We start from the raw sequence: 18398 nt of genomic DNA, 5'->3' as shown, positions 1-18398 counted from the left end.
TTATGACACTTTACACTTTATAGATTGTTGTTTATATGATTCATTTGGTTGTAAGACATTTATTTATTTACACATGCAACTTGTGAATATCACGGGTTTGTACCTTTGCTGAGATTGAATTTTCTTGTAGATATTTATCACTTTATTATATGCCACACTTGAATGTAGTGGTTTCTGCATCAAAGACACAATTTTTTGGATTTGTATCACATTTTATATAGATCACTAACTCAAGCGCAGTGCAATTTGCATTTCATTTAGTTAAAATATGTTTGACTGATGCATTCTGGGACCAGAAAGGGAGGAGAACAGTGCCTACAAAATGACAAATTTTCAACAGACTGCACGGTTGTATGTAAACAACTTTTTTTTAAATTGTTGAAGTTTACATGCTACATGTTTATAAAATACAACCCCATAAATATATATATTTATATTATAATAATAAAATCTAATAAAAACACAGGCAAATGGTTCCATCTTCCAAAAACTGCAAAAAAGAGGCTTCACTACCAGAAGTTATCAATTCATCTCACAAATCTCCCTCTCAGAGCAGAAAATACCACCTGAAAACTGTCATATCGACACTCTGAAAGAGGTGCTTATGTCACGATTGTCCAACGGTCGATAAATTACCAAAAAGAAGAGAGACGTTAATTGGTTGATTTTCCATTCGATGAATCGTTTGGTGAATTGCCCAAGCTTAAATATCGTGCAATATCTGTTAACTAACGAGCAAAATCAGGAAAAAATGCACTGTGAATTGACCCTTTTGTCTGTTATGACAACTGTTTCATTTAAGACTTGATTTATAAGATAATGCAGTGGAATAGGCCAGCTATGAAATATGTTAACAGTTAAAAAAAGGAATGCAATGCAGTCATAATCAGTTTGTCAGCTCTAAATTGCCACTAAACTCAGGAGACTTAAAGGAGAACTATGGGGCTTTTCCCCATAGTTCTCCTTAGGGTAACGGGAGGACACAAACTAGCGTACTCCCGTCACCCTAGGCTCAGTATACCGCGAGCTGTAGCTTGCGGTATACTGAGACGCCGCAGTATACCGCAAGCTGCTGCTCGCGGTATACTAAGATGCCGCAGCTGAAGCGGATCCCGACAATTGTGCCGGGATCCGCCCAGCTGCGTGACTCGCACCTGAAGCGGACCCCGCCAATGGGGCCGGGATCCGCCCAGCTGCGTGACTGACAGCTGGCTCTGCCTATCTAGAGGCAGAGCCAGCTGTACCCTCCCCCTCCTGTTACGCCAGTCAGCGCTGGCGGATCGGAGCGGGGTTGGGTGAATCCAGCCAAGAGGTGATCGAACGCCGGTATGTGTTCGCTCACCTCCCGATCTACTGAGCCGACCTGTGGCAGTCTCATTGTCACAGGTCGGCTAGAACTATGAGGTGAGTGGAAATTACTCATCTCATAGTTCTCCTGTTAAAAATGCATTCAGGTAACTTAAATATTAACAAAAATGTATCTTATTTGTGTATCACTCGGCTGTAGATCCTCAAATCATCTCTGAATTCATACTGACACTGTCCTTCCTTCTGGAGGATGGCTACTTTTGTTCTCCATGGTCCCTGTGTGTGTTGTAAAAAAAGCCACCAATCCAAGCTCGCTCCCGTGATGGACTACAATCTCATAGGGAAGACAGAGGGGGCGCCTTTCCTGGTGCAGATCAAATTTATGTGCGGGTGACGTTGACGCGTTTCCGGGGCACGCCCCCTTCGTCAGAACATGGCATCACCCTCCTCAACTCAAAGCCCCGGAAACGCGTCAACGTCACCCGCACACAGGATGTTTCTGGAGGATGGCTACTTTTGTTCTCCATGGTCCCTGTGTGTGTTGTAAAAAAAGCCACCAATCCAAGCTCGCTCCCGTGATGGACTACAATCTCATAGGGAAGACAGAGGGGGCGCCTTTCCTGGTGCAGATCAAATTTATGTGCGGGTGACGTTGACGCGTTTCCGGGGCACGCCCCCTTCGTCAGAACATGGCATCACCCTCCTCAACTCAAAGCCCCGGAAACGCGTCAACGTCACCCGCACACAGGATGCCCCCAGTGGATGTCCATCTGCTTGCCAGCTTTCATTTTATGGCTGTTTTTCACCTATGTTTGTGAGTACCTTATGTTTTATCTATGACCATTGAAAATAAATTTGATCTGCACCAGGAAAGGCGCCCCCTCTGTCTTCTCTTCCCAGATTTCACAGCTTTCCCGGCTTTCTTTGGGGGCAGCATCCTGCAGTAAGCCTAAGAGGATTTCCCAGTGAGGAGAGATTTTTTGCGGCGCTTCCATTGCTTTGATTGGACTACAATCTCATGTTTAGTTTGCTAATTTGCATTTAGATTGACCATGGGGAACAAAAGTAGCCACGCTCCAGAAGGAAGGGTAGTGTCAGCACAAATTCAGGGATGATTTGAGGATCTAGAGCTGAGTGATACACAAATATAGTACAGTATTGTTAATAGTTAAGGCACTTGAATGCATTTTTAAGATTTAACTCCTGAGTTTAGTGTCATTTTAACTATATTAGTTAAATAAAGCTTTTTGTATTTCATGGCTGCTATAACTAAGGTCCATAATAATAACACATACAAGGGCAAATTTAGATCAATAAATACATACAGTATATACTGTAAAGCACTGGCTGGCAGGATTGTGGACAGTGTGTAAATGTCACCTAGGTACACCTGGTAGGGGCTCCAGGACTTATGGCTGATATGGGGAAAACCAACTTTTTATTTTCTTAGATTTTAATATGTTCTGTTCTGGGTTCTGGAGCCAAAAGGCTTTGTAAATCTATGGGTAGGATAAAGTCTCCATTCTTAGGTCTTCACTCTAACTGGTGGCCAGACCTCATTATTAATCTCACTAGTCGAAAGGCCTTTATATATCTGAGCTGATAGAGGCTCGGGGCTCACTTGTTCTCCCTCTGCTCTGGGAGCCTGCTGCTGGGTGAAAAGGCTGGCTGCTCACAGAACACTCATAAAAGGTACAGTTGCTGCCTATTATTGTTGTGGAACCTATCAGGGGGGCACCCTGATTTTAGTTAGTGGCTTAGACAAGCAGAAGTGTTGTTTGTTTTATGCTATGGACAAAGCCTTCCTGCATTAAAACTGTGTTTGTTGCCTTGCTGTATAAAGTTGCAAAACAAATCTGCTTGGACCGTTCCTCTCTGTGTTTGCTTGTGCATGGTTTACCACAGCAAATACCAGTTGTATATTTCTTCCTTACAATACAAAATAAACACATACATACATTACTTAATGGGAAAAAAGAGCAAGTACTAATAAAATATAAATCAGAGGTTAGCATTTATTAAATTTTACGGGTGATATAGGTTGTCTGCTCTGTCCAAAATCTTCATTCCCCCGGTTGTGTTAATCTTCCCTAGAATATGTGTACTGCAAAAGCATTAGTTACCTGTTCCCCATAATACATGTGAAATTATGTTTATCACTTTGCAGAAATAAGTTGCATTTTAACAACAATTACAGTGACGACAGTAATATTAGACATTTTCTAGTATATAACAAAATTGTAACCATTATTCTGTATTTACCCTCTCCTTCACTACAAGCTCCTTTAGCGTGATCATTTCACCTTCATAGCCAGACCTTCTGGACCTATTGTCCCCATTTTCTAATTTTTCCCGTAAAGACAGGAAGTCTTTTTCTAGTTTATATGCCAGAGAAATCAAAGTGTCCAATAATGGGTTGTAATATCTGTGCCTTGAGTGTTTCTCTAAAAGTTCCAGTGCTCTCAATCCAATCTCATAAGCATTTTCTAATTGGTCCATATCTTTATGACACACAACTAGGGCACATAGAGTTTGCACTATCATGATTGGACAGTGTTCAACCAGTTTTTCTTGAAGATAGAGAACTTGTTGCAGTGACTCTGTAGCTCTCTTATATTGCCCTCCTCTGATACAGCTGTAGCCCTCCTCTAACTCTGATTCTATAAAAAACGCAGCGTATTGAAAGGATTTCCTTACACATTGTATAGCATACAGCTCTCCAAGGTAGTCTCTAAGGGCAACCATCCTTTTACGAATGATCTCCTCAGTAAGGTTTCCCATCAGAATTTTCTTTGGGAAGACCACATCTTCCATTTCATCCTTAAAGTTTTTTAATAAGTTTCTATGAAGTTTCTCAAAATCAGAGTATCTCCGTTCAATGAAGACTTTTTTTCTGTCAAAACTTCCTGTCTTGATGATCACAATCTTGTACAGCTGTTGAAGGAAATGTGCAGAGCATCATCAATAAATACATATATTGAGTTACAATGCATTTTTTACCTTAAAGTAAATGCGAACCCTAACTGGATGAAATTTGGTTTGTTAAAGAACTGCATATAAAACAATTGCCATTTTTTTTTTCTCGTGGAAAATACTTTTCAGCTTTTTTCCCCTTTTTTTGCATCTCATTGCTGACAATCTACTGCAGAGTCTTTGCATTCACTTACCGTCTACATGCATGGTGGGTGAATGTCATTGTTCAGGATGGGTTTCCGGATGGAGACAATAGCAGAACATGACTGCGCAATGAGCGTCAGAAAAACATGTGACAGAGTGACAATGTAGGAGAGCAACTGAGAGGCAAAAGCAGAATGTTGTCAGTTTTGACCTGCATGGAGTTGCTAGTTACAAATTTTTAAAATAACTTTTATGCTATGTGTACACTTTAAATGCTTAGTATTCCTTTTTGTGCTTATATATAATTATTATAGAGGTTATTTTCAGATATTCCACTAGAGAGAGCTCTGCATTTGCTCATTAATTTTCCCTACATAAAGCATATCTAAACCCTAAATATACTGTGTATTTACAGAATATATATCTCTGTACTTTTACCTCTTCCAAATTATCTTCCACAGCTGACAGGTGAGCAAGCCGGAAGAAAAAGCCAGACTGCTATTGACTATTTCAAATTGCAATAGCCAATAGCAGGCTGGCTATTGAAGCCCTGCCCACTGAGTAAAGGAGCAGACCTGAGAGAGAACTTCGGCTCGGTTATTCACTCGGCTGCCTTCGGCAGCTAAGGGAATAACCCCCATAAGCTTTATTCACTTTTATAAATTATTTGTTATCCTGCACCCCAGGTGGTATCAAATTGATATTTTTAAGGCCAAGTACAAGTACTTTCTCTCAAGTACTTGCCGATACCAATTTTCTTAAAGGAACATGTGACATTTTTTCTAAAACAATACAGACTAATGATCTTTGGACAGTTTCTCCCCAGGCTGCGTAAAGATGTCACCAGGGCTGCGTTTGTGTCTCACCGGGCTGCATTTGCGTCTCACCAGGGCTGCAGTTGTGTCTAACCAGGGCTGCGTTTGCATCTCACCAGACTGCATACAGATGTCACCAGGGCGGCGTTTGCATCTCACCAGGGCTGCGCACAAATCTCACCAGGGGTGCATTTGCGTCTCAGCAGGGCTGCGTTTGCGTCTCAGCAGGCTGCCTACAGATGTCACCAGGGCTGCGTTTGCATCTCACCAGGGCTGTGCACAGATCTCAAAAGGGTGAGCTGAACGATCGGTTGCTGGGCTGAACAATCGAGCGCTGGTCTCCTGCCGTCTCCGGGGCCGTTTGTTCAGTGTGGGGCTGTCCTTTGCTGTGCCTGCGCTGGTAAGGAGGAGAAGGAGATATGTGACCGGCCAGGCACTGCCAAGGACAGCAGGCTGCTGAGGTCCCCACAAGCGTGGGACCTCGGCAGCCGATCCTTTTTAAAAATGTAAAGGGTCAGTATCGGCCTTTAGTATCGGGGAATTCTCAGGAGTACAAGTACTCTTGAAAATGCCCAGTATCAGTCCCGACAGCGATACCACTATCGGTATCGAGACATCCCTAATCACAAACGTCGTTAAGCCAACATTTCAGGCCCAAACAGGGTCCCTTCTTCAGGGCGACAAAGTGACATTACTATGAGTGCTGGTGATCTCTGTCTTCTATGCATCTTTAGCCAATTGGCTTGCTCAGAACAACTAAAATGGACTTGGCATCCTGACGTGTGGGTTTATACACGTGAGCAGATTGGCTGAAGTTTAAATATTTAATCTCAGCACACTCAGCTATGTGCGCTTCTGCAAGCTGACTCGCCGGGGTGAAAATTACACAGCAGCGCATTCGAAGGTCCAGGAGCTGCTGCTTTGTGTGTAGTGTGTTACAGGCTGTAGTCCATAGGTACCACAGGTAATGTATGAAATAAATGTTATCGGGACATCCCCATTTGTGATGTTTTTCTTCAATAAGTAAGAAAACTAATCTAATGCTTTATACACAGTGCTGGTGATCTCCATCTTCTATTATTCTGGAAAACATGCCGCCATCCGTGTGATCACTACAAGCACTGTTAATTGAGGTTCAATCACTGTAAGGAGTGCAGATGACACCACAATACTGCATGGCTGAAGATGCAGTCTTTTAGCTACTCAACCTCTCACACACTGCATGCAAATGTCCGCGCCTTGCAGCTTTGCTTTGCTCCGCATGGCTTCGCATGCAGTGTGTCACAGGCTTAAGGAGTTAAGGCTTTTTATCTTGACAGCTGTCTACTTTGTGCATCTGTTTGTATGAATAACCTTTGGTTTTCTAGTAATCAGTGTGGACCCTACTCTTTGGATTTCTTTGTATACTGAATACATTATTTGTTACCAGTAGCTATAGATCTGCTTGATAGAGAAGACATGCTTCTCATAAATGTGCATGTATTGTTAATGCATCCACCATTTAAATTAACTGAGTAGTTTTACTGTATGTTGTGTGTGCAGCCATGGTTGCAAAATGAGGATATACCAAATAATTTAAAAGGATATGCTCCTCAACTGCACACAAACATCCCAACTCTCCCGAACGTTCCGGGAGTCTCCCGCTATAAGATAGCAGCTCCCTGATGCCCACAAGAGAAACATTTTATCATGGAAAGGTTTACTCTGCTGTATCTAGCAGAGCAAACCTTTCTGGGATACCTAATGTTCTACTCCCCCGGCTGGTCTGCATCACTTCTCGGTGGCCGCTGTCAGAATACAAATAAAAATAGCAGGGGAAGCATTAGCTCTGTTTAAAAAATAAAATAAAAACAGGCAGGGGAATGAATAGCTAGGCTGCTATTGGTTCTCCTTCAGGTCCTCCTCCTGCTGATGACAGCAGCAGTGGGCGGGTGCATTAGCCAGCCTGCTATTGGCTATTGCAATTTTAAATGGCCAATAGCATCCTAGCTATTCATTCCCCTGCTATCTGTTGTGGGTTTTTTTTCTGACAGCGGCCGCTGACAAAACACATAAAAAAACAGCAGGTAGCAGGGGAAGCATTAGCTCTTTTGCTTTTTGCTGATTCCCCTGCTATTTGCCATCCCCCACATGTGTGTGTGTGTGTAATGACACCCCCAAACTTGAGAGTTCAGAGAAGGGCTACAGAAAGAATAAAGAGGAAGGAAGGCCTGAGCTATGAAGATCGCCTCACCAGAAATAAAACTTTCCTCCTTAAAAAAGAGGCGCTAAAGAGGGGACCTAATTGCAATTTTCAAAATCATAAATGGGGACCACAATATTAGGAACATGATGTTTACACCTAGAACTTTATTGATGACACAAGGACCCCACAAGAGGTTAGAAGAGAGGGGATTTAATCCTAGACTTTGCAAGTGGTTTTTTACTGTGCGAATACTAAAAATTCCCTTCCACAGTCAGTAGTATCTGCTGATAGCATAGATAAATTCAAGAAACTTTTAGACGAGTATCTTAGTTCACTAAATATAGAAGAATATGGGAACTGCTAGAGCCAAGTGTATACAGACACACACGTTGAACTAGATAGACCTGTGTCTTCAACTTCACCTACTATGTTACTATACATTTAAAGCTTTTATGGCACAACTCCAAAATGACATATTAGACGATTAGCAGGAGTCTCTCAATTTTCAATAACTGCATCATAAGCATTGTAAATGAACAGTTTTATTTGTAGTATGTGTAACTTGTTAGGGGCTCGATAATTTCATCATATGATGACATTTAACCCAAAATAATCATGATAGCTTCCACACACCTTTCACAGACTTCCCATGACTTTGCTGAATTCAGTACACATGCATACAATATATGTCAATAACATGCAAAGGCTGCTAGACCGGTTTAGTGGTATGCAATGCAAACTGTAGCTCAAGCTCTTGTGGTTGGAACAATTTTCGAGCTCAGATCTGTCCAGTGCAGGGAACGGCTGGGTGGAGCAGAAACAGGAAATGCTCCTGCTCCAGCTGCATCCCCAGGGAAGGTGCTCCTTTTGTCTCATCCTGGCCCTGCTCATAGATGTATATCTGCTGGGTGAAAGGCACAGATGCCTCTGACCGTTAATCTCACAAGATTTGGAGTGAGAGTTGGTAATGTCACTGCTGTGCTGCTAACTGTTATACTTGTTCGAGAGAAATTCATAGTGTAATGATCTTCCTACTTCTACTTTATTCTTTTCTGTGTTTCAGTGCATCCCCCACCTTTCTTCTTGACAATTACCCCAGCTCACCAGTCATCAGGGGGGAGAGGGTAACTGCTTTGACACAAGGAAGCAAAATCTTCTTCCTTAACTAAAATAGCCGCCTCCACACAGTGCAGAACAAGGCATTGGCCGAAGCTACGGCCAGATCCTTCGGCAGCTTCGTGAATAGACCCCTAAGTAAATAATGGGAAAAAGATCATCTGCAGGGAGGCTACTGGTAATACTGGTGACTAGTCCTTTGTCTTCTGCTTGTTTTTTGGGGGCAGAGCCTTCACAGTTTAGGTCCTATTTAAGTAGGAACTGGGGGAATTTTGTATCTTTTTATAATGGATATGCATAGATATGATATTGTAATTTCTTTCAACCACCAACTTCCTGATTTTTGGTTGGGTCCTTACTGTATACTAGAATTATTGTGTCTATATTATGCTTCAAAAATTCCCCTTAGTATATATGACTTGCCGTAACATGAAATACAGATACAAAACATCCTAGTGTTAAACAAGGCTTGAGGAACAGCTATGAATGTCAACATTGCATGCTCCTATACCGCATTTTCTGTGTCACGGTGTGTCCCCATGCTTACAAAATACTGTTTATGAAAATGAAATAGGAAGTACAACCAAAAACTTGTTGAGTTGTGGTTAATGTGAATAATTAATATGGCTTGCCAAGGTATCACCCTGAACCTAAAACATCTATAGTAAATCTGGACATTCTGCACTATACTTCTCTACAGAGATTTCTGGTCATCTAACTATACTCATTTTGAAGTAACTTACCACAAACTTGGACAGAAAATCCTCAGCAATGCGAGTTGACTGGATTTGAAAAAGAAGCCTAACTGGTTTTCCATCATATTTCTCCTTCTGCCAGTAAAGCTGGAGTTCTCTTGTAGTCATCAGGTGGTGCTCACGTGGAGGAGAGTTGTTATCTACCCACAAAAGAGAAAAACTTAGATTAAAGTAAAATAGTGACGATTTAGGAATCTAGAACACATGAGTGTCATTTAATAATGTGTAGTTATGTTACCTCGTGAATTCTGTTACATTAAAGTTAACTCAATTTAAAGAACAGAGCTGCCAGCATGTATAAAGCTATACATACAAGCACCTAGATTCTTGTTGGCCAATGAGGCAGCTCATCAAAGGGATGCACCAATAGGAGTGTGGGTGGGAGGGAAAGAGCCAGCTCCCACACTACTTGAAGTGTTTTTTCTCATTCAGAATGATAGGGATTAAGTTCCTGCACAGACTGCACCACGTTGATATTTAGGCCTGTAATAGGTGTGGTTTATGTTCCTGAGGGCAAATTTATGTACAGGCGATGGGGTCCACATTAAAACCAATTAGAAACCTTTTATGCCTCTAGTGGCTTATCTACAAAGCAATACATTTACATACCAACCTCACCTAACACATGCAGGCTGCAGCACCTCTTCTCCTGCGTCCTTGGCGGCCAAACAGCAGGATGTGGCTGCATGGCGGTGCCTGCAATGTCTCGTATCGGCTCCGTTATGCTAACAGTTCTCCTAAATGACAGGCAGTTGCACAGCCGCCTGTGTGCATCGGATCCCTGCACAGCCGCCGCCACCGGTACATACAGCTGTCACTCAGTATCACTGACTTTACTGCAGTTCATTGTACAAAGTTTTTTTACAATGAATCGCAGTAAAGTCTGTGGCACTGAGTGACAGCTGTATGCAGCATTCTATTGATTTTTGGCATTCTTCCTGCTGGTATAATATTTTAGACTAGACTTTATTCATTTCAAAACAAGATTATCATATGTGTACAAACATCCATGTTCTGTCATACAATGCCTGCACTTGGTCCATACATTAGTATTATAAAATTCCAACATTAGTAAGAACAAAGAACCATTCATGTAAGATCTTGAATTGGTATCTAAGATGCGTTTGCTTGTTATAATATTAATGTTGGCATACTACTTGATTTAAATTTCTTGTAATGCACTAATGTTGGTTCCAGTCACTCCATGTACTATTGCTCTTCAACTCTCCCTTCCTACTCTTCAGACGTTTAACATATATGGATCTGAGACACAGGTAAATAAGAAAAAATAACAGGACATAGGGATCCCCTCCCCATATTTTTAATAGGGGTGCATAATGGGTATCTCTAATAGGTCAATGAAGAAGCATCAATACATTGATAAAGCTCTTTTGAGCAGAAAATTACAGAAAGCTGATACAAAACTAAATTTAGGTATTTTATTAGCTATACTTTAAAAATATATTTTATGATTTTCCAGAGGAAAACCTAGAATAGAAATCTTTTCTAATCTGCCTATATTAATAAATAACTGCTCTTTAGTCTAGGGAGGTGATTGGCTAGGCAGAGAATGACTTATTACTTACTCCTCACTCCTGCACGCTTGATGACTGGTTACACATGTGGTCCTTACTGACATCATGTACAATGCAGTAGCTGGGGCGGGCCCCCTGATCCTTTACTGTATGATGTCCGCCCCCCCTCTCCCCCCCCCCAGACTAAATTAGTATTTAATTTATGGGGGGGGGGGGGGGCTTTAATTACACTTAATTACACTTTTTTTTATAGCTGACTTTTGAGCCTATTTATAAACATTTTGAGCCTATTTATAAACTGTAATGGTCATACAACTCCATAAAAAAAGTGTTCTGCGCATTTATAATGCATAGTGATGTGATTTACAAATGTACTTAGTGCTCCCGTGGCTTTGAGGCTCTTAATCCAGCATAGCATTATTATTCTGAGCCCCGTGACCTGCCAAAGTCATGTGACAAGACTTTCCTCCAATCACATTCTCTTTGCTGGGTTTAAGTATTGGGTACAATAGACTCCACACCACAGTCTGCATTTTCTGAATTCCAACATAACACACTGAAGAGCGTTGGGGTTTCTGTGCTCACTCAAATTGTCCAGATGCAGGAAAGTTTGCAAATAAGCCCACAGGTACTGGCAATGCAGCTCTCCCTTGTTTGGTAACTAGAAGCGACTCAATATTCAGGAATAAAGGGTGCCAAACCAGGGCTCACTAAGGGTACGTGTTGTTGCCCCAAAATATTCTGGCTGTTTTTTGTTTGATTACATTGTAAACAGTTAAAGGCTCTTGTGGACTCTTTCACCTTTTGGTTTGGTGCTCTTTATTTCGGAACATTGTATATTTTATGAATAGCCCATAAAATCGAGGGCGTGGTGTATACTAACATTATGAAATCAAGAACAGAGTGGATAGCAATATCTAACCTTCATTATAAAGGTCATTATAATATGTCCCCCTTAGTGTCTGGAAAAAGGTAATACTGCCCAAATGCCTAAAACGTATCAAAACAAATCTAATACAACATTTATAAATAAGCATATTACATATAATACTTGCGCATACAGAAATTCAGTACAGTCAATAAAGAATTTAAATAAGTGTTACTTTCTTGAGGTTGATCTTCGCTTGATTCATCATTCACTGTATTCCCAGAATGCTCTGCTTCCTCTGGTAATGTTGGGGAATCATGTATCCTTAGTAGTTCATCTACCACAGAGCCTTCAGCACTCATAATGTCCCTGCAGGACAGACAATGGGACTTTTAGCACAGGTTAATCAATTTTGAAATACTTAAAATTGTTATTAATTATATTTAGATTTCACTAATGGAACACATTTCTCAACTACACCAAGATTGCAAAAATGTGGTTAAAATAAAGCAATATAAATTCCAGGAGTAAATAAGATGCAGCAAATATTAAAAGAAGGTAGACATTCAGCCATAAAGTACAGGACTAATGTCAGGTAGGAATTCTAGGTACATGCCTAGTTTTTAATTTAAAGGGGTAAACATTTTATGTATTATATGACATTTTACATTATATGTAGGTCTATGCCAAGAACTCCACAAGGTGGCTTGGATTTTGTTGTGTGGAATTCCCAGAGTATGGTCCTTGGAATTATCACAATCCACAATAAAAGCTTTCATCATTCAAAGCCAATACTTTCCCTGAAAGATGACTACTGGCAATTCAGTGTGTCTGCATCCACATTTCCACATTTTAGCACATCAGCAAAAGATGGTCATAATCTGAGTATTCATTAATTTAATCATTAAGACCAAATGTATTGTGGAACCCTTTTCTACCTCAGTTAACCAGAAAGACTAGTATCTCTCTAACACACAATACTCACAAGATACTTAAAGGTTGGGTCACAAAGACAGTTTAGCTACCCTGTGTTAGTGCAAATAGAACCAACAAGTAAAAGAGTAGGACACACTGTGTAGAAGTTATAGGTGTACAGATCCAGGATAGATGAACTGGAAGTGCACAGTAAAAAATACAGATACTGAGCATAAGCCGCAACAATGAGGACCTGGCTGGTCAGGCACTGCACTCTAGAAACTATTATTATTGTAGAGGTCACCCCGAAGGAGCCGCCAGAATAACCTGGGTCATCACTAGTTTGTCTAGGTGTTATAGTATTCAGCTGCCCCATTAGAATTTAACCACCCTCTTCTAGTGTCCAAAAAGCTGATATCCAGGCCAAAAGTATAATGCTGAAGAACATTTATTAAACATATTCACTCTGGGAGAAAGGGTATAGGGATCCTAGACATCCAGGGTAGGACAGACACAGTATCCAGACTCAGCAGTCCCTCTTAGCAATTCAATGTGGATCCATTTGAAGCAAAGTGAATAGATATTTGAGCAGATGACAGAACAGATGAGCAAGAATTAGCACAAATCTTCAACAGGAGAGACCTCAGACTTGCTCCTGAGGTCCACTATGTTCCGGGCACCTCCAGTAGCCATCACCTTCCCTGGTTCTCCTCCTCTGACAAGCAGAATTGGCAGGCTTCCATGGGAGGTTTGTGGGAGATGCTGGTTCTTTACCTTCTCCTTTCTACCTCACAGCACATTCTTGGGAACAGGGTAAATTGCTTCCCCTATCAAAAATTATGGGGGATTTAACATGGAAATGGAAGACCTGCTGAAAACTTTTGTTGCCTATCGTAGTGCTGAGAAAAACCTTATTTAAAGCATAGATTGTGTACACAGCATCCTCATCAACACCTAAATTGCAGGTAGGTCACCAGTAAGTGTGAGATATGAACTGTCTTTTGGAGATCCCAATGAGGTACAATTTGGAGCTGCAAACCTAGGTTAAGAGACAATGCTGAGAAGTACATTAGTCTTCCCAAGAATAAGTGTACCATCTATAAGTAGAAGAGCTAACCGAATATAAATCAGATTAGTAATAAGGCTAGGCGCAGGGTCCAAATAATAGAACAGAAAAGAACAAGACTTTTCTACACTGAACAAAATGTGATAATCAAGTCTATTCATTATAATTAAGTATACAATGAAGTAGCTTGTGAAGTATGACAATATTTTATTTGATTTATTTACATATGCTACACATATCTTGCGATATTTACATTAACATAATATTTATTCACAAACACATTTACCTTGTATTTTCAGTATACAGCCGCAATTAGGATTTGATCACTGGCACTGTATTTAGTTTGTGATATCTTCACATTTTCCACACAATCTAAAGACCAATTAAAAGGTGGATCACACACAACCAAGCGCAGCACACCGGCTTACAGCTTGTGAAGTATATCTCCCCCAGCTTGGTATATAAACTATTCTCCCAGGGGCACAACAATCCTCATATGAGTTCAGTTGGTTTTCAGATCTGGTGCTTATTTTCTAGTGAAAAGAGCCATGCACCAACTGATAAAACTCACTTATCAGTGTTCTCACACTGAGACAAAAAAATTACACTTGGCCATGAGACAAAAAGTAAAAGACAATTCTAGCATATACTCATCAAAGGGATTAGGTAGCAGTATTTTCCTCCTGTTTACCTACCAAAGGATTAGCAGCATTTTGTACAGTGTTTGCGATCAACAAAAGGGAGAAATTGTGTATTTCAACTCCAAGCTTCCTGTTTTTCATCAGTCTATTACTAAAGACATAAAAAGTCCCAATGTGGTTTTGTCTGGCCATGTAAAGGGGTAGTCTGTATCAAACATGTTAAGCAAAAGCCAATTAAATACAGCCCCCAAAAATGGAGCTTATCCAACTGGAAATCACTCAAAATGATTTGTTTTAAAAATAAAAAATCAGATATATTAAAAATAGTTACATTTTTGTAAAACTTCAATAAAAATTAAATGCATAAAAAACACTACACATTTAATAGGTTTCTTGTGGAGTTCACAAATGTGGAAGTTAAGGTTATGTAAAAGAGCTAAAGTGTATGTAAAGCCAAAGTAACTTTTTGGGGGATAAAGTAGGAAATGGTTAAGACTAGGGATCCAGCCTCTTTGCAGTTTATGGTCCCGGTGAAGAAATGCACCATTTTGCTTCCATAGCACCCAACTACTAATAATGTACTTCATACCCTATAAACTTAGGTCAGATGGCTTAGAGGAGCTAATAAAAGGGGTGTTGGAAAGTTACCCCTGCCATTCTAAAAGGGTAAGTTTCCAGCAGGCATTACTTAGTCTGCATTGGATTAGTTTAGGGATAGATGATAATCCGTGTGTAAGGAGAGTTAGTATGTTATACTGTGCTATATTTTGCTACTGTGAACTGTAGTGCGGTGGGCTGCATATTCTCGTGTTCCTAAAAGCAGCAAGAGGCAGTGATGTTTCTGCAGCTGTAGCTTACTGCCACGTGGGCTCCAAAGATGAGGTGGGGGTGACAATATGGTAGACTGTAAGTGGGTGCCGCCAGTTGTACAGGAGGAAAATAAGAGAGAGGCAGAACAGCAGTGAGGGAGGGAGCTGTTTGTCAACTGTCTGATATGTGACACACCAATGTTAGAATTCAACATTTCCATGTTTCAGAAGCTGCAAAGCAGCAAACCAGCAGCAGTAGGCCCTAAATGAGTGTCTGTGCAATTATTGTACAAGGACAGACCTTCGGGAGCTGAGCTTCTTTTCACCACATAAGGGGCTCATCATTCAGAATCGGTGCAAAATCTTGACACCTTTTAAAGAGGAGACGAGAATGATGAGTTGCAACAAAGCATGGATTACCAACATTAATTATCACTCTTGTGTTTCTCCCGGAGTACACACTTTGTGGTATTATAGACTGGGTACTGGAGGCACAGCACCAAGAGAAAGAGGAGGACTTCCTGCTCTCTTATGGCCAGCAGGAACCTTTGCCTACTGCCTTCATCCCCACAAAGCAGAGGCAGCAGGAGCTAAACAAGGCGTAGGATAAGGGTTGAGGTGAAGGCAATGAGGAGTAGGAGGAAGTGGGGCAGGCTTCAAGGTAGATGTTTAATCCTTTCCAAACCACAGGTTTTGTACATAGGTGGAGGTGAGATAGTTGAGGACACTGTTGTCCTCAGTGTCCTCCGGATCCTTTGCTGCAGCCAATTTGTGCCGAACTCTATGCTAAAATGCATGCGCATAGGCCCCATGATTTGGTGCATAAAAGTGAGGGGCCACTATTGTGTGGCCACCCTATTGGATCCCCTATACAGTAGGGAAATAGCATATCTACTGCCACCATCTCCGAGGAAGCACAAAATGTGCCACTTCAAGGAGGTGCTGCGGAACAACCTCTTGGGCCACATTTACTGATGGTGACATAATCTCCTCTCTTGACCAACGTGCTTCTGATCCTCACATCACTGAAAGGAGAAAAAACAGTGGCATCACTGCTTCAGCCATGCTTTTAAGAATTTTTTTCAACTCACAGAGACTGCTTCAACCGCATGATTGCCGAATAAATAGGACCTAGTGCTGATTCGGACACTATTAGAAGTGCTGCCATTTTGAAAGATTGCTACAGGGTAAATCTTGTTTTTGGTCTCCAAGTTTGCAGCCTATTCTGGTGTTCTCAAAACTGTTTGTAGCTGTTGTCTCTCAGATAATACACTCTAATTTTTATTTCAAGATAAAACTACCTAAAATAGTCTTTTTTTTTTAGGTTGAAATTATTCAGCCCCCGCTGCTCTCCCCACCTGTATTGGCAGAGGCAGCGGGGATCAGAGGAGTCACAGACTGCAGAATCCAGCAGGAAGGAGAGAGCTGCAGGGAGGAGAGAGCAGCTCCAGTGACAGACAGGAGGGGGGTGGAAGTGTGAAATATTTGCTGATCCTTCCCTCCACAACAAGAGTGATCATTACTGAGGGCCCATTTACACCACATCAAGATCATCTCCAGACCAGAACAGATTGTTTCCAGACCCAAAATGCAACCTAATGTATCCCTATGCTATTTCTGGCCTCTGTTCACACCAGTGCAGTCCATTCCAGACCAGACCAGAAAAATACTGCCTGTCTCATTTTGTCTGGTCTGGATTGCACTGGAACTGCGGGCAGGTTCACACCATTTTCCAGACCAGATCTGGTTCGGAAAATGGTGTGAACCTGTCCTGAATCTGGAGTAGCTGTGCATGACAACCAAGTTGAAGTTTTTGTTTCCAGGGTAAACTTTGACAGCTTCTATCTTTCACTTTCAAGGTTTAACTGAACAAACTAAAGAAAGAAGGTGATTGGTTACTATGGGCAACTGCTCAAGATGCACCAGTTTTGCTAAATTCCCTCCTGTATTTTTTTTGAACGCATGCAGCTGTGTTCGGATGGAAATGGCTGTGTTTGTTTAAAAAAAGCCCATTGACATGATTTGTAAAGATGTCAGGTGAAAGAAAAAAAATAAAGATATCTATATTCAGAAAGAAAACTGATACAAATAAAGAAGAACTGACATTTTAAGTTTAATTGCAGTAACCCCCATCCCAAAGTTCTCTTTCAGCCGGCTGTGCTTCTATGGTTGATGCACATACATTAGCTTATAGAAGTCAATGCCGCTTACTACTGCCAGTTTACAGAGAACTGATGTACACAAAGCATTCATTCTGCAGGCCTGCCATCTACTGTAGTAGAGGGTCCTGTCTAGGTCTGCTTTATTTACCTTAGGCAATGGACAGGACGTCAGTGACTGTACTGAAATTTAAGCTATACTTTCAATTTCACTTTAAAACAAACCAGAAGCAAAACATTGACTTTAGGTACATGTGTACGCTTTACTGGAGCTGCATGATGACACTGAATTTAGACATATATTGAAAACCTGAACCAGATTTAATTTTTTTGCGCCTATGACCCAGAACAAGCATGCTGCCAGTAAAAGTAGAAATACAAATGCAAGTTGCTATTGTGAATTCATGTCATTTTTGTGATTTAAAATGCACTAAATCCAGCTAAAAATGACAGCCAGTCAATTTGCATTTTCAAAAGAAAGCAATGGTAATTCATATATTTCGCTTAAAGCATGTTTCCTTTGTTTAAAAAACAGTCAAAAAATAAAGTTTTTGTTTCCAGGTTAAATCAAATACACAACATAAGGGGTGCACTGATATCACCAAGGACTGTCTATTCAGGGAAATATTTTAAAGGTAGTCATTGAACATATAACTGGATGAAAGGTTTTTCTTTACTGGAGTGTTTCTTTTAGAAAGTGAGTTGATGAGAATGAACCAGCTGTGAGTCAGACGAGAGGAAAAAAAGAAAGGAAAGAAGTTACCTATTAAAAGATAGAGACTGTGTGAATGTAGATGATTCAAAGAGCTTGCTTACCTTTGCCTGGGGTTACATCAAATAAATATTCGTCTTTCATTACCAAATCTAAATGCCGTTGTTTAACCTCCGAGAACAGAACAGTTTTCTAGCAAACTTACAGCTCTACAGAAAGGAGGAAGTGACAGCTTCTGCTTCCGTTTATATAAATACAATAATATGGGTGTTTGCAGCTTCTCTGAACCTTCAACCATTATTATGATATATTTGATTGCAAACAGGCACATAGGGCATGAAGAAATAGACCGTGGCTGAGATGAAATCATTGCCCAACTGTCTTCTCCTCAAACTCA

The 18398-nt window shown here is 40.9% G+C and overlaps 1 protein-coding gene across 1 annotated transcript; it reads right to left on the bottom strand.

Annotated features, from left to right (window-relative positions):
* Positions 1-3555: 3555 nt before the first annotated feature.
* On the bottom strand, positions 3556-18198 carry SNX20 (sorting nexin 20). The gene is made up of 4 exons (XM_018563629.1): positions 18106-18198; positions 11935-12068; positions 9285-9436; positions 3556-4242 (listed from the first exon to the last, which is right to left on the bottom strand). Exons 2-4 carry the CDS (start codon positions 12059-12061, stop codon positions 3556-3558), a joined length of 966 nt encoding a protein of 321 aa, XP_018419131.1. The 5' UTR covers positions 12062-12068; positions 18106-18198.
* Positions 18199-18398: the final 200 nt, after the last annotated feature.

Source organism: Nanorana parkeri, unplaced genomic scaffold (assembly GCF_000935625.1).
Source record: "Nanorana parkeri isolate BGI_ZX_2015 unplaced genomic scaffold, ASM93562v1 scaffold682, whole genome shotgun sequence".
Lineage (NCBI taxonomy): Eukaryota > Metazoa > Chordata > Amphibia > Anura > Dicroglossidae > Nanorana > Nanorana parkeri.
The sequence above is the reverse complement of the archived record's forward strand: the minus strand, read 5'-3'. Positions and strand labels throughout refer to the sequence as shown.

Excerpts from the sequence above, each read along its gene's own strand:
- SNX20 (XM_018563629.1), bottom strand. The coding sequence starts at position 12,061 with ATGAGTGCTGAAGGCTCTGTGGTAGATGAACTACTAAGGATACATGAT. Across the intron at positions 9,437-11,934 it reads CGAAGATCAACCTCAAGAAA|ATAACAACTCTCCTCCACGT; the intron begins GTAACACTTATT and ends TTTTGTGGGTAG. Across the intron at positions 4,243-9,284 it reads ATTTTCTGTCCAAGTTTGTG|CTGTACAAGATTGTGATCAT; the intron begins GTAAGTTACTTC and ends TTCCTTCAACAG.